General features: G+C 39.6%; 1 protein-coding gene across 8 annotated transcripts in view; it reads right to left on the bottom strand.

Moving 5' to 3' along the window:
* The window catches only part of RYR3 (ryanodine receptor 3), a 954,561-nt gene that overhangs the window by 485,955 nt on the left and 455,413 nt on the right, over positions 1-13,193 (bottom strand). For all 8 annotated transcript variants that reach the window (XM_089671311.1, XM_089671312.1, XM_089671314.1 and 5 more), the window contains 4 exons: positions 8,031-8,835; positions 7,502-7,702; positions 6,466-6,568; positions 2,092-2,229 (listed from right to left, as the gene is read on the bottom strand). In XM_089671311.1, the coding sequence (XP_089527437.1) occupies positions 2,092-2,229; positions 6,466-6,568; positions 7,502-7,702; positions 8,031-8,835 (1,247 nt within the window). The remainder of the gene's footprint in view (positions 1-2,091; positions 2,230-6,465; positions 6,569-7,501; positions 7,703-8,030; positions 8,836-13,193) is intronic.

Here is a 13,193-nt window from a genome sequence, read left to right as displayed (position 1 = left end):
GCGTCTGTATGTATATGTCTGTATGTGTGTGTGTGTGTGCGTGTCTGTATGTATGTGTGTGTGTCTGTATGTATGTGTTTCTGTATGTACAGTATGTGTATGTGTGCGTCTGTATGTATGTATCTGTGTGTGTGTGTGTGTGTCTGGGGGGTGCATTGTACCATAGTGGAGACCATGTGTTCTAAGAGGGGGCTTATATGCTCATTATAACCTCAAATTATGGGGGGATGGTGCTATAATTGTGAGTAGCAGAAATACCAGTCACCCCCCTCTTTTGCCCCCCTTCCCCCCTCTTTTTCTATCACCCCATTCTCGTCCTCTACCCCCTTTAAAAAAAAAAAAGAGGGGGGTGAGAGAGAGAGAAGGGGATGAGAGAAAAAGAGGGGGGGGGGAAGGGGGGCAAAAAAGGGGGGAATAAGGAGGGTACATATTTATTTCTGTAACCGTATTCTGCATAAAACATTTAACAGTGGCATTTAATGAGATAATTTACAAGGGCGTGTTTAGGGGAGGGATTAGGGGCGTGGCAGGGTAGCGGTTGGGTGGGGCAACTGGTGGTGAGTAACTCTTAAGGCCTGGTAGTAGCTCAGGACTTGAAATTGTAAGCCCTGCTTTAGGTATAATCAGGCTGTAACACTGCAACGTGTGTTTATTTTACCATAATGCAACAATTAACAGGAAGAATGGCAGTCTAGAGAGAGTCAGAGAGTCCAGACAATCAGAAAAATGAAGTAAATAACATTCAGTGTGCCAATCAATTTAACAAATGAAGGTTTAAGTAAAATGTTAAGTCATATATAAGCTCTTCTTTAGAAACGGCTGCAGCTTTGCTCACAGAGGATTTAGCATTCATCCTAGTTGGTGACAGCAAGATAAGTAGTACAGGTGAATCCCAGTATGTGGTTGCTCTATCCTTCTAACAATAAGCGCTGCCAAATTTAGACTGGGCTGCTGTGAAGCACATATAAACAATAAGAACAAGGTATCATAGAGCAAAAAGAGATTTATGATGATAATATATACATATGAAAGTAAAAGCAAAAGCTTGACAATCATATCTAATGCAAGTTAAGAATATTCAGAGAAGTGTAGTAAATGAGCATTCTGTCCTTTGGCTTCACAGTAGTATAGAATTGGCAATTGTGGACTGGTGTGTGTTTTATTCCAGCCATGTTTTATTTATCTTAACTGGACATTTAACAAAAAAAAACTATTACATTTCACTGAAATATCAGCAAACTCCATGTATAAACTCCTGAAACTGGTGTCTATTATGTCAGTCCAATCAGCTGTCATATTAAAAGGCTAATAATATCACTGTAACATAGCTGAGGAGCATTGCAGGTGAAAAGTTCAGAGAAAGCTGTCTGGGTGGGAAGTATGGGGAGATGGACAGTAGATTAGTTATCCACATGCTTATCATACTGAAAAGTTGGCATCTACAGTATGTTAGCAAAGATTTATGGCCAATACAGAAATCTTTTCAGAGTTAATATCCAATAGCAATATGCTTCGGTCAGCCCACTCCCTAGAGTGAAAAAACATATTTGTGTGCATTTGAATTATGAAGCTAAACATATATATGGAGCAAAAGGCATCCAAGTCATCTCCCTCTGCAGACGCTTCAGGGGTACCAACAGGTGGTATCATACCCATCACAGCTATAAACATGTGGTTATTTTTTCACACTGAATGTCTAGCGTTATTGAAATCGGATGCCCTAAGATGAGCTTAAAATTAGTACTGGAAGCTGACTCCTAATCACGATCTGTGAGAGAGTTTGTTTAGGAAGGCTCACTGTTACCCTAAAAAGCCACTATGATTTTTATGTTAGTTTACCAGCAGATATTAACAGAGATTGTAAGGGATTAACCCAAAGTGTCATATGTCTTCCAAACCCACAGATTCCAGCTACTGATTGCCAATTTTCTAAACAACCAGAACATTTTATGTTGAGTGGCTTAAACCACCATAAACGCCTGCTTTCCTATTAACCCATTCTGAAGATAATGTAATAGCTTTTACTATCACCACTTTATCCATCCTTGCTATCTCTATATATAACAATTATGGTTATAATGAGTTACTTACTAGGAGACTTCTCCTCCTCTTCTGCAGGATCTTGCTCTTCTGCCTTTGGCCGACCCTTGATCTTATATACTAGAGATCGAAGGCGACCTGTCCACGATGTATCTTCCTCCTCCTCCTCTTCTTCCTCAAGAGGAATACCTATAACATGAAATAATAAACTGAAAAGTAACTGAATAAACCAGTACCAGGTGCTTTAAAGTGTCATTAAAACCAGACTATTGAAAACTCTAATTACTTGCTATATAACAGAGTGCGCATACTCAGAAAGCCACTAACGCATTCATTTTGTGTAGAGTGAAATATAACTAATTGATTCTGCCTTCAGTTGTCCTTCCCATCTTCTCTCTGTCCCCATTGCAGCCTTAGATTCTGTACGCCAACTGTTGTCATCTACTGAGCATGATTCAGTTTCACTTCCCATCTAACCTCTTCATTTCCTCCTTTTTCTTATCTGTGCAGCCCGCGTGACTATAGGGTCACACACAATGGTGTATAGACTCCAGATAAATGACACTCCCATCCCTCCCTCCTCAGCTATGGACTCCTTTTGCTAAACACTATGGGGGATGGAGATAGTATGGTGTTTGATTACATTCACTAAGAAAAAAATCACAAAAAAGCTTAGTTGAAATATATATCGGTAGTAAATATTTCAAATGTTTTTGATATGTACAGTTGTGTTCACAATAATAGCAGTCAGACATCACTAACCTGATCAATCACTGTTTTTGGTAGAAATGATATTTCTACATGGCAAATAATTTACTAGCAGGTATAGTAGAGTAATAGAAATCCAACAGACCCAACAGTCATGACATGCATGCTGCTGATTCTGTGTAATTGAATCACTAATTGAAAGAGGCATGTTCAAAATAATAGCAGTGTGGAGTTCTATTAGTGAGGTCATTCATTCTTTGCAAAACAGGTGGCAATTATTGCCCTTATTTAAGGAAGGAAGGCAGCAAATGTTGTACATGCTGGTTACAGTGCATTTCTCTCTGAAATTCTGAGGAAAATGGGTCATTCCAGACATTGTTCAGAAGAACAGCGTACCTTGATTAAAAAGTTGATTGAGGAGGGGAAAACATATAAAGAAGTGCAGAAAATGATAGGCTGTTCAGCTAAAATGATCACAAATGCTTTAAAATGGCAACCAAAACCTGAACGACGTGGAAGAAAGCGAAAAACTACCTTTCGAATGGATAGAAGAATAGCCAAAATGGTAAGGATTCAGCCAACAATCAGCTCCAGGAAGATCAAAGAAGGTCTAAAGTTACCTGTGAGTACTGTTACAATTAGAAGACGCCTATGTGAAGCCAAGCTATCTGGGTCTAGTGGCCGGAGACAGTTTGTCAGACGACCCCCAAACACTGAATTCAAGCCACAGTACACTGTGAAGACAGTGAAGCATGGTGGTGCAAACATCATGATATGGGGATGTTTCTCATACTACGGTGTTGGGCCTATTTATCGCATACCAGGGATCATGGATCAGTTTCAATACATCAAAATACTTGAAGAGGTCATGCTGCCTTATGGAAATAAAAGCTATTAGAAGGATTTTGAGCTTTATTCACTTTTTTCAACACACTGCTATTATTTTGAACACAACTGTATAATTTAATTTAAATTGCTCTTCTGAAAATGTTTTAGTCATGTAACTGGCATAGAGCCATTCAGGGCTGTGCAGAGACAGATTCATACTGTAGAGAGCATACATCAGCAGAATAATAGGAGCCCCTCCCAAAGATCTTTCCCTGCAGATGCCAAAGAACAGAGAAAGATCATGTGACCACAGGGATTAGGTACTTATTGAATTTAAAAAAAAGCAAAATACAGTAGCATGATATATATAATTTATGTGAATGAATTATGGCAATTAGCACTTCTCTAATTAGTATCACTTTAATGAACTTAAACAGGACATCCCTTGCTCTTGGGTAAACGTTACATTCTGACATCTCACGCAAAAAAAAAATACTCTCCACTAATAACAAGACAATATCTCTTGGATTTTTGGGTAAACTACACTAAAAAGATTAGGCTTAGATGGATACTGATTTAAACAGCCTAAACATTCCAAACGTCTTAAATGTGATATTAACCGCTTCCCTACTGCCCTATAGCATAACTACTGCTACAGGGCAGCAGGGCTGCACATAATCACATATATATACGCTGTTGGCGGCTACAGATGTAAACACCACAAGTCTCTCTCTTGTCAGCAGTAACATGCTGCTGTGTATTTCTCTGCACAGCAGAGAAATACACAGCAGTAGGTTTCCCTAGTAAAACACACACACACAGCACACACAGTAAAACAGCACACAGTTAACCCTTTGATCTCCCCAGATCTTAACCCCTTCCTGTCCAGTGTCATTAGTACAGTATCAGTGATTTTTATTAGCACTGATCATTGTATTAGTGTCACTGGGGATGTCAATGGCAGTTAGTCAGTCCCCCCCAGTGTCAGAATGCCCACCACAGTCCCGCTATAAGTTGCTGATCTCCACCATTACTAGTATAATGAAGCAGCCACATGCCGTTGCAAAATGAATCAAGGACCAGGATATCAGGATCTGACTCAGGATGAGAAACAGGAGCCACAGAGATACTAGAGTTAGAAATGAAAGCAGACATTGATTTGAAAACCAGGTCCTGCTCTAGTGCAAAGGACGCATCATTGCTCTGAGGCTGAACGTCATGTGAATGTTCGTCTGCGATTCTGAATTGGTTCCCATTCGCCTAATCTCTCCCACAGCCACAGGAAAATTCCTAAGGAGGAGACCCCCTAGTGGGAAGATGGATAACTCCATCCATCCATCCACCCCCATTAAAATTCTTAAGGAAGCGAGGAGACCCCCTAGTGCATGGTGGGCAACTGTAGCCCTCCAGCTGTTGTAGAACTACAAGTCCCATGAGGCATTGCAAAACTGACAGTTACAAGAATGAATCCCAAAGGCAGAGGCATCATCGGACTTGTAGTTCACCAACAGCTGAAGGGCCACAGTTGCCCACCCCTGCCCTAGTGGGAAGAGGGATAACTCCATCCATCCCCAGGAAAGAGGGATAATCTCATTAATTTACCCCTAAGTCCAATTAAAGGGACACAAGCAGGGGCGGACTGACAACTCATGGGGCCCCCGGGCAATAGGGGATCATGGGGCCCCTGTGTCCTTGCCCAAACTCAAAAAAAGCCTAGGAAAATGTACCAGGGGCATCTCATGGGCCCCCCTACTGATCCCGGGCCTTCGGGCCCCTGGATACAAGCCTTTTCTGACCTCACTTAACGGTTTGGTCATATACGCCAGGTGAGAGCACAACCGGTGAAGGTGTACACTATTTTTATGACTGGTGGACTGCATGCTAATTACTTCATATCACACTACTAGAAGGAATATCAAAAGTCACAGATTAATTAAGGACACTTTTGCAGGAACTGCGTGATTACATTGTCACTTTTAATTTGATGTTGGACTATAGATTAATTTGATATCATTTTACTGCTGTTGTTAGTGGAGTGCAACACTATCTTTGATTTTGTTTACTATGATACAATGGTATGAGTATGTGTAGAGTGTAGGTGACCCACATCGCTTGTTAAACCATTTTACAGTAGCAATAATTCACTATATTTATTTATTAACAATTTGTTTACACCATAGTAGCTCACAAGACTCCACATTTTAGGAGTCAAAATGCCTGCCGCATTCCCACAGTCCCTCTATAAGTTGCAGATTTCCACCATTACTAGTATAAAAAAAAAAAAAAGTCCAGTATATATACCGCCATTTGTAGACGCTATAACTTTCGCTTAATCCAATTAATTTACATTTACTTGGATTTTTTTTTAACAAAGACGTAGCAGAATACATTTTGTCCTAAATTTATGACGAAAGTTGATTTTTTAAATTTTTTTACTGGATATGTTTAATAGCAAAAAAGTAAAAAATATAGTTTTTTCCCCAAAATTGTTGGTCTTTTTATGTTTATGGATCAAAAAGTAAAAATGCACAGGTGATCAAATACCACCGAAAGAAAGCTGTATTTGTGTTTGTGTTGAGGGTTAGGGACTGATATGAGTGTACAACATATATATGTAAAGCGCTGCGTAAATTGACGGCGCTATATAAGTTGCTGAAATAAATAAATTTGTGGGACAAAGACATACATTTAATTTATGTACAGCATTGCATGACCGCGCAATTGTCAGTTAAAATAACGCATCGCCGTATAGCAAAAAAATTGACTAGTCTGGAAGGGAGGTAAATCCTCTGAAAGGCAAGTGGTTATATAATGTTTTTTAGCTCTATAAAGTTACTTATATCAACAGATTTTGCTCAAACAAATTTAAACACAACCTTTGATACCTACCACAGTGCATGAGAAGATCTTCATGGAACTCATACAGCTCATCTCGTATTTCCTCTGGGCAAGGGCTGTCTTCTTGCATTTGGAAATTCAGAAGCATGTTAATCTTTCATTTAAACAAGAAAAAAAAAGACACCATAGTTGGTTTTAAGCTTAGATTTGCTCGACAGTAGCATAATTACCACCTATGACAAACTTTTGGGTTATTTGTGACTATGGTTACACTTTCCTTGTGTCGCAAAGCCAGTTTAAGAATTTAAATTTTATATCCCAACACTATCTATTTATACAGCCAACTATAGCCAACACTTTTTACTTTAGTTTTCTATTGAGTAGGGAAAGGTTAAAATCCCATCAATATAAACCCCCATCAATATTTTTTCTTTCTGTGTGCTATTAGAGAGATCTTCCTTCAATTCCTGTCTTGGAAACTCAACAGAATATGAGTGAAGATGTTTACGAAATTAGATAAATTCGCATTTGTCTCTTATTACTGGAAAGAATCCCCATTGTAAGGTTTTTCCCAAACCTTTTCTAAATGAGACAACTGTAAATTTTGTTTCAGTGACAATGGTCATCAGGATAAAAAGAGAGGGTGAATCTATCTAGAAAGGACACAAGGACAGCAAAAATAAATATTGACCTAGGCTACAATCCTTCCCTACTCTATCCAAAGCAAAAAATAATAAAAATAATAATAATAACATATATATATATATATATATACGTTGTCTATACTTTAAAGTTATTGAGACTCCAAGCTGTTCTACAGCTTTCTGCGCATAATTTTGTAGTTCAGTACTTCAGGAATAGTGCTTTTATACCTTTACCAGGAATAAACAATAGCGATAGACAATAACTGAAATAAATCAATTGCTTAATATTTATTTAACCATTTTATAATGTGTATGTTTCTCCCCAAGATGATATATTTGTTGGAATCATGTAATTATGAATTTCAATAAAACAAATAAAGCCCCTGACAAGTGACTTGTTTTGAGCTCAGCACAGCTAATATATTCTGTAGCCATAGTATTACCTGTTCCTGTGGAGGAGAGCGGAACTCTCTAGTCTTTTTGGCAGTTAGAGCTGCTGACATGTTCAGTGCCTGCATAAGTTCATTATATCGGAATTTCTGGTTGTATTGCAACTTTGAAACATATTTATCAGAAAAGGCGACAATGGATTCCACACGGTGTTTCAGCTCACAGTCACAGAAGTAATGAAGGAGTTCGCACATCTAAAAAAAGGTCTAGTATTACTACAAAATGAGTTAACCAAGCACTCAGCACAATCACCTGTTTTAATAGCAGAGTTAGACATTAACAAACAATACGAATAACTTATGTTAACAATGGCCAATTCAAGTAATTTAAGACTGAATAATTCTATCAAGAAAAACTTTTTTCTGCACACATTTCATGAACATGTGAATAACAGAAAATCCCATGCTTTATTATATTGTGCTTCTGATGCTTAGACATAAATTAACAATTACGACAGTGGACTTGTAAAGGACTAAACTGTAAAATGCTGCCCTAAATGAACTGTTTGTTTCGAAGACTCACCTGGAGCTTTACAGACTCTGGAAGTCGAGTCTGCAGTAAACCCTTGGCAGGAGCCTTGGCATCTCTTATTGCTTTCTCACCAGCCTCTACAGCTTTCTCTTCAACCTGAGCAACATCTTCCTTCTCCCCATTCTCTTCTGCTTCCTCTTCCTTGTGGTCGCCAAAAACATTTGGGTCAATGAGCAGTAAAATTTGACGAACATCCTCATCCTCAAAAACTCCCATAATAAGAAGAGTGGCAATAAGCTTGAGTACTGGTACAAATTGGAACTCTGCTTTTCCACCAACAGGGTCTCTGATGTGATCCCCACTGCTTTGCACAGCCTCTGTAAGCATGCTAATTGCTTTTGACTTAAGAATATCCACTGGAATTTCTGGGCCATGCTGTTGCCTCTCTTCTCCTGTCAGCACAAAGCAAGGAACTGTAAAATGAAGGTCTGACTTCAGACAGGTACTACGACCAACACCAGGCAAGCCATGCCTCTTTGACTCATCAGGGAACAGTCGAATTTGCCGTGTCTCATCAGTGATAGGTATGATAAACTCATTGTTCATCATAAGCTTGCCCTCCTTGGCAGACTCCAGGTAAATGCTGATAAGAAGATTATAGAAACCAGAACGCAAGAGGCCAGGCAGGTACTGGTTATCAATAGTATAGAGTAGCTGGGACTGATCCACATGACTGCACAAGGCATGTGCAACACGGTTGTTACCCAGTGCACATGCAGCACAGTATAATTTAAGAGTGTGGTAATGAAATTTCATGAGATCCTCTTGCTCAGACAGTTCCAAGATGTCAATACACCTGATAAATAAATACGTAAAACATAAATACTTAGAATGAAAAGAAAAAGTAATACCAGTATAAAATAAAACATTCAGTTTATTGTGATATCTTAAAAATGTATGTGCAGACAGGAATCTTATGATTTGTTTAGCATATTGTTTGGGGGCAATGATCAGTGAAATAACATCTAAAGAAGGAAAGAAAGCTGAATGAAAAGTGACTACGAATTAAAGACTGAGTAAGGTATAACTGATAATGTACTTAAAGTGGAACTTTAGTCAGAAATTTAAGTCCTGATAGATAACTTCATTCTTGCCCCTTTTGCAGGTATAGCTACACTATATTGCCAAAAGTATTGGGACACCCCTCCAAATAATTGAATTCAGGTGTTCCAATCACCTCCATGGTCACAGGTGTATAAAATTAAGCACCTAGGCATGCATGAAATTTTCTTACTACTAAATATTCCACGGTCAACTTCTACAAACATTAGTGAAAGAATGGGTCACTCTCAGGAGCTCCGTGAATTCAAACGTGGTAACGTGATAGGTTGCCACCTGTGCAATAAGTCCATCCATGAACTTTTCTTGCTACTAAATATTCCACGGTCAACTGTTAATGGTATTATTTTTCCAAAAATAATTTTATTGGAAGAGTTAAGGCAGATCAATATGAGTACAAATATGGGTTACAGTCCGAACAGACACAATATACAACATCCCGTTTCGCAGACGGGTTTGAATTGTATTACAAATCATAGTGAGATATAACTTTTATATCCAAAAGTGTATATCAAACCAGCAGATACAAAAGGTACAATAGGTAAATCATTATAGGTATATTAATTACTTGTAAGCCCTTATGTTGGAGGAATGTAAAGTGCTGGGAAAAAAAAAACACATGTTGGTATGTGCATTGTAATTTGTGTGCCCATTTCGGGAGAGTGTGATCTACGCGAGTCTAAGCACACCTGTATGAAAGATTACATGCTATATTTTATTGGAGATATATGGTTGACGAAATCGTACAATATGTGTGAGGTAAAGAGAAATCAGAGAGATGAAAAGCTAGAAAAAAAGAGGCAAGGTGAGGTAGAAGGGGGGAATATAAGGAGAGAAGAAAAAAAAAAGGGAGAGGGGGGGGAATGGATATGGTGTGGACGGGACGTTGGAAGGGGTAATTGCAGGTAAAATAAATCACGTTGTTTTATACGAGCCAGAAAGATAACTATATAGCTTATGAGTTAATATGTGCAAGATCATTTAATGGGCTAATATGTGGGTCAAGAACCTGAAAGATAGGTTATGATGTTGAGTCTCAATCCGTCTGAATATGCATTAAATACGTCACAGATGGAGAGGGTGTCGTATGACATAACATTGTGTCCAATTATTTAGTCAGGGGGTGTAGGCTGTTCATGCAGTAGTAGGTGATAGGTGGTAGTGGTTTTGAAGTGACTCCAACAAGCCCATGTCTTCCAGAATCTCTCGGGATGGTCTTTTGCTACAGAAATAAGTTCCTTCATTTCCTCAATTTTGTTGATCCTAGCAAACCATTCTCAAATAGTGGGAACATGTGTTGAATGCCAGTGAACTGGGATACATTGTTTTGCCACATTTACCGTGTGCATGGCGAGTTGAGACGCACATGTAGCCTTTATGTATATGGTTGTAAATGTGATCCCAGTCTTCTGGCGATAGTGGAAGTTGTAAGTCAGAGCTCCAGGCCTTGCAAGCTTTGCTAGACACGAGAGGTCAATTGTGTTTTCGAGGCATGTGTAGAGTTTAGATATGACATGTCTCTGGGGAGAGTCGGTAGAGAAAAGTTTTTCAAATGGGGTGAGTGGTCTTGTGTAATCTTTTAGGTGTGATGAGCTGTGTATAAAGTGATGCAGCTGTCTATACATCCATGGCGTCAGGGTTAGGGATGGCCATTTGTTCAAAAGGTGGTCTCTGAGTAAGAATGTCCCATCTTTGAAGAGCTGATGCAGTCTCAAATTGTCTTTGGGGCTAGACCTGGCGAGAAAGGCAAGAGACATACCAGGGGGGAAGTCAGGGTTCATTTTGATAGGAGTGAGTGGACCAGGGGTTCAAGAAAAACCTGTTTTCTGACTTAACAGATGATAACACGACAGAGTAGGGCCTATAAGAAGGTGTTCCCTGAACTCAGACGTGATGTGGGAATTTTTCAGCCAAGGGGAAGCGGCGAGCGGGGTCCTCGAAAATGCAGCTTCCAAGTTTACCCAAGCCTTACAGTTGTGGTTCGTAGACCAATCTACTATTCTTGCCATGTGACAGGCTCTGTAATACCGAGTAATATCAGGCAGTCCAATACCTCCTCCCGCCTTAGGCATGGTAAGTTGTTCAAAACCAATTCTGGGGTGTTTATTACACCATAGAAAAGAAGTACATAGTATTTTATAAGACTTAAAGAAAGAATTGGGTAGCTTGATTGGAATCGTTTGCATCAGGTATAGTAGTCTGGGAAGCACGTTCATCTTAAAAATAGCTTAAAAATCCCATGTCTGTAGATACTTGGTGATGCTACGTAAAATGGGTAAAACGTTTTTGGCATAGAGTTCTGTAAGGTGAGTCGATAATTGGATTCCTAAGTACGTGACTGCCAAGCAAAAGGAAAGTTCGTCTTCACCTGCCTGACCGTATCTTGGGTTAGGGAAACATTGAGTGCCTGGGATTTATTGAAGTTAATTTTAAAATTGGCCAAATACTGGAACAATTTGAAATCGTGTAGTAAGTTAGGTAGTGTAAAATGAGGGTCTGTCAGGAAAAGTAAGATGTCGTCGGCAAAGGCAGCTATTTTGCCATTGATTAAAATTCCTTTGATATTGTCATTCTGTTTAATGCAATTCAAAAAAGGTTCCAAAGTAATTATGAATAGGAGGGGGGATAATGGACATCCCTGTCTGGTCCATTGCTAATAGAGAAGGCGTCTGATAGGAGGCCATTGACACTAACTTTGGCCATTGGTGTTGTATACAGTGATATGATGAAATTCAAGAGACGTGGCAGAAGACCAAGGCCAGCCAGGACGGCCTCCATGTAGTCCCATGCCAACCTGTCGAAGGCCTTCTCAGCGTCTAGAGAGGAAGAAACCCGATTGTTTCTTCTGTGTCAACCAATGATGCACATTTATCGTTCTGATCATATTGTCTCTTGCCTCTCTACTGGGTACAAACCCTACCTGGTCAGTGGATATAATGGGGTCTGTGATGTGTAGTAGACGATTGGCTAGTATTTTGGCGAAAATCTTTAGATCAACGTTCAGGAGGGAGATTGGACGATAGTTAGCTGGCGATGCCTGGTCCTTGTTTTCTTTCGGGATAAGTGTGATGTGAGCCTCAGAAAGATGGCGCATGGACTGTCCTGGGGTATCTAGTGAGTTGAAAGCCTTTAGGAATAGGTGTGCAAGGATGTCTATGAAGGATTTGTAGTATGTGGTTATAAGTCCGTCTGGGCCTGGGCTTTTACCTGGTTTTAATTGTGCGATAGCATGTTGTAGTTCTGTCAGTGTCAAAGCTCCATCTAACTCTCGTGCTTGTGATTGTGAGATAGGTTTGCAAGATATTGTGAGAGAAAAGTCTGGATAATAACCTTACGTGGTCTAATATCCCCTGTCGGTTTTGGGGCTAAGGGTAGATTGTAGAGGGCAGTATAATAGTTTTCAAATTCAGCTGCGATATCCAAAGAAGATTTAAGTAAGTGACCTTGTTGGGAGTTGAGTTGATGAATAGTGCGAGCCACTTTTTTAGATTGCACGGCCCTGGCTAGAAATTTGCCACTCTCATGCCCATGTTTGTAAAAGAGTTTCTGAGATAAAGTAAAATTGCGCTTGGTTTTCTTTTCCACTATGTCTCGAAGTTGTTTGCGTGCCTGATCAAGTTCGGTCGCAGAGTTTAAAGCCTTTGAGCGTTTATGTGAGCATTCAAGTTTACATACTCTATGAAGTATAAACGTAAAAGATGCCTCAGCTATGCGTTTTTGAGAAGCAGCAATTAAAAGAAGGAGCCCACGTATCACACATTCGTGTCCTTCCCATTGGATGAGGGGTGTCGTTTCCAGGGACGTATTTTCCTTGAAGTAATTGGTCAAAAATTCACAAATTTGAAGGGTAACGGATGAGCCCGTAAGGAGAAAGGGATCTAGTCTCCATGTTTTGGACATAGGTGGGGCATCAGGAAGGTGTATGGTCATCATGATCGGGTGATGGTCAGAAAGAATCATTGGTACAATAGAGGCTGACTTTAATGTGTGTAAGTCTTTTTGTGAAAGAAAGAGATAGTCGATTCTAGAATAACGACTGTGAGGCGCGGAGAAAAAAGTGTAGTCTTTGTCAGAGGGGTGTAGGGTACGCCATGT

The sequence above is a fragment of the Staurois parvus genome, unplaced genomic scaffold (genome assembly GCF_062004578.1).
Source record: "Staurois parvus isolate SC_StPar_1 unplaced genomic scaffold, SC_StPar_1.0 ptg000104l, whole genome shotgun sequence".
Lineage (NCBI taxonomy): Eukaryota > Metazoa > Chordata > Amphibia > Anura > Ranidae > Staurois > Staurois parvus.
The sequence above is the reverse complement of the archived record's forward strand: the minus strand, read 5'-3'. Positions and strand labels throughout refer to the sequence as shown.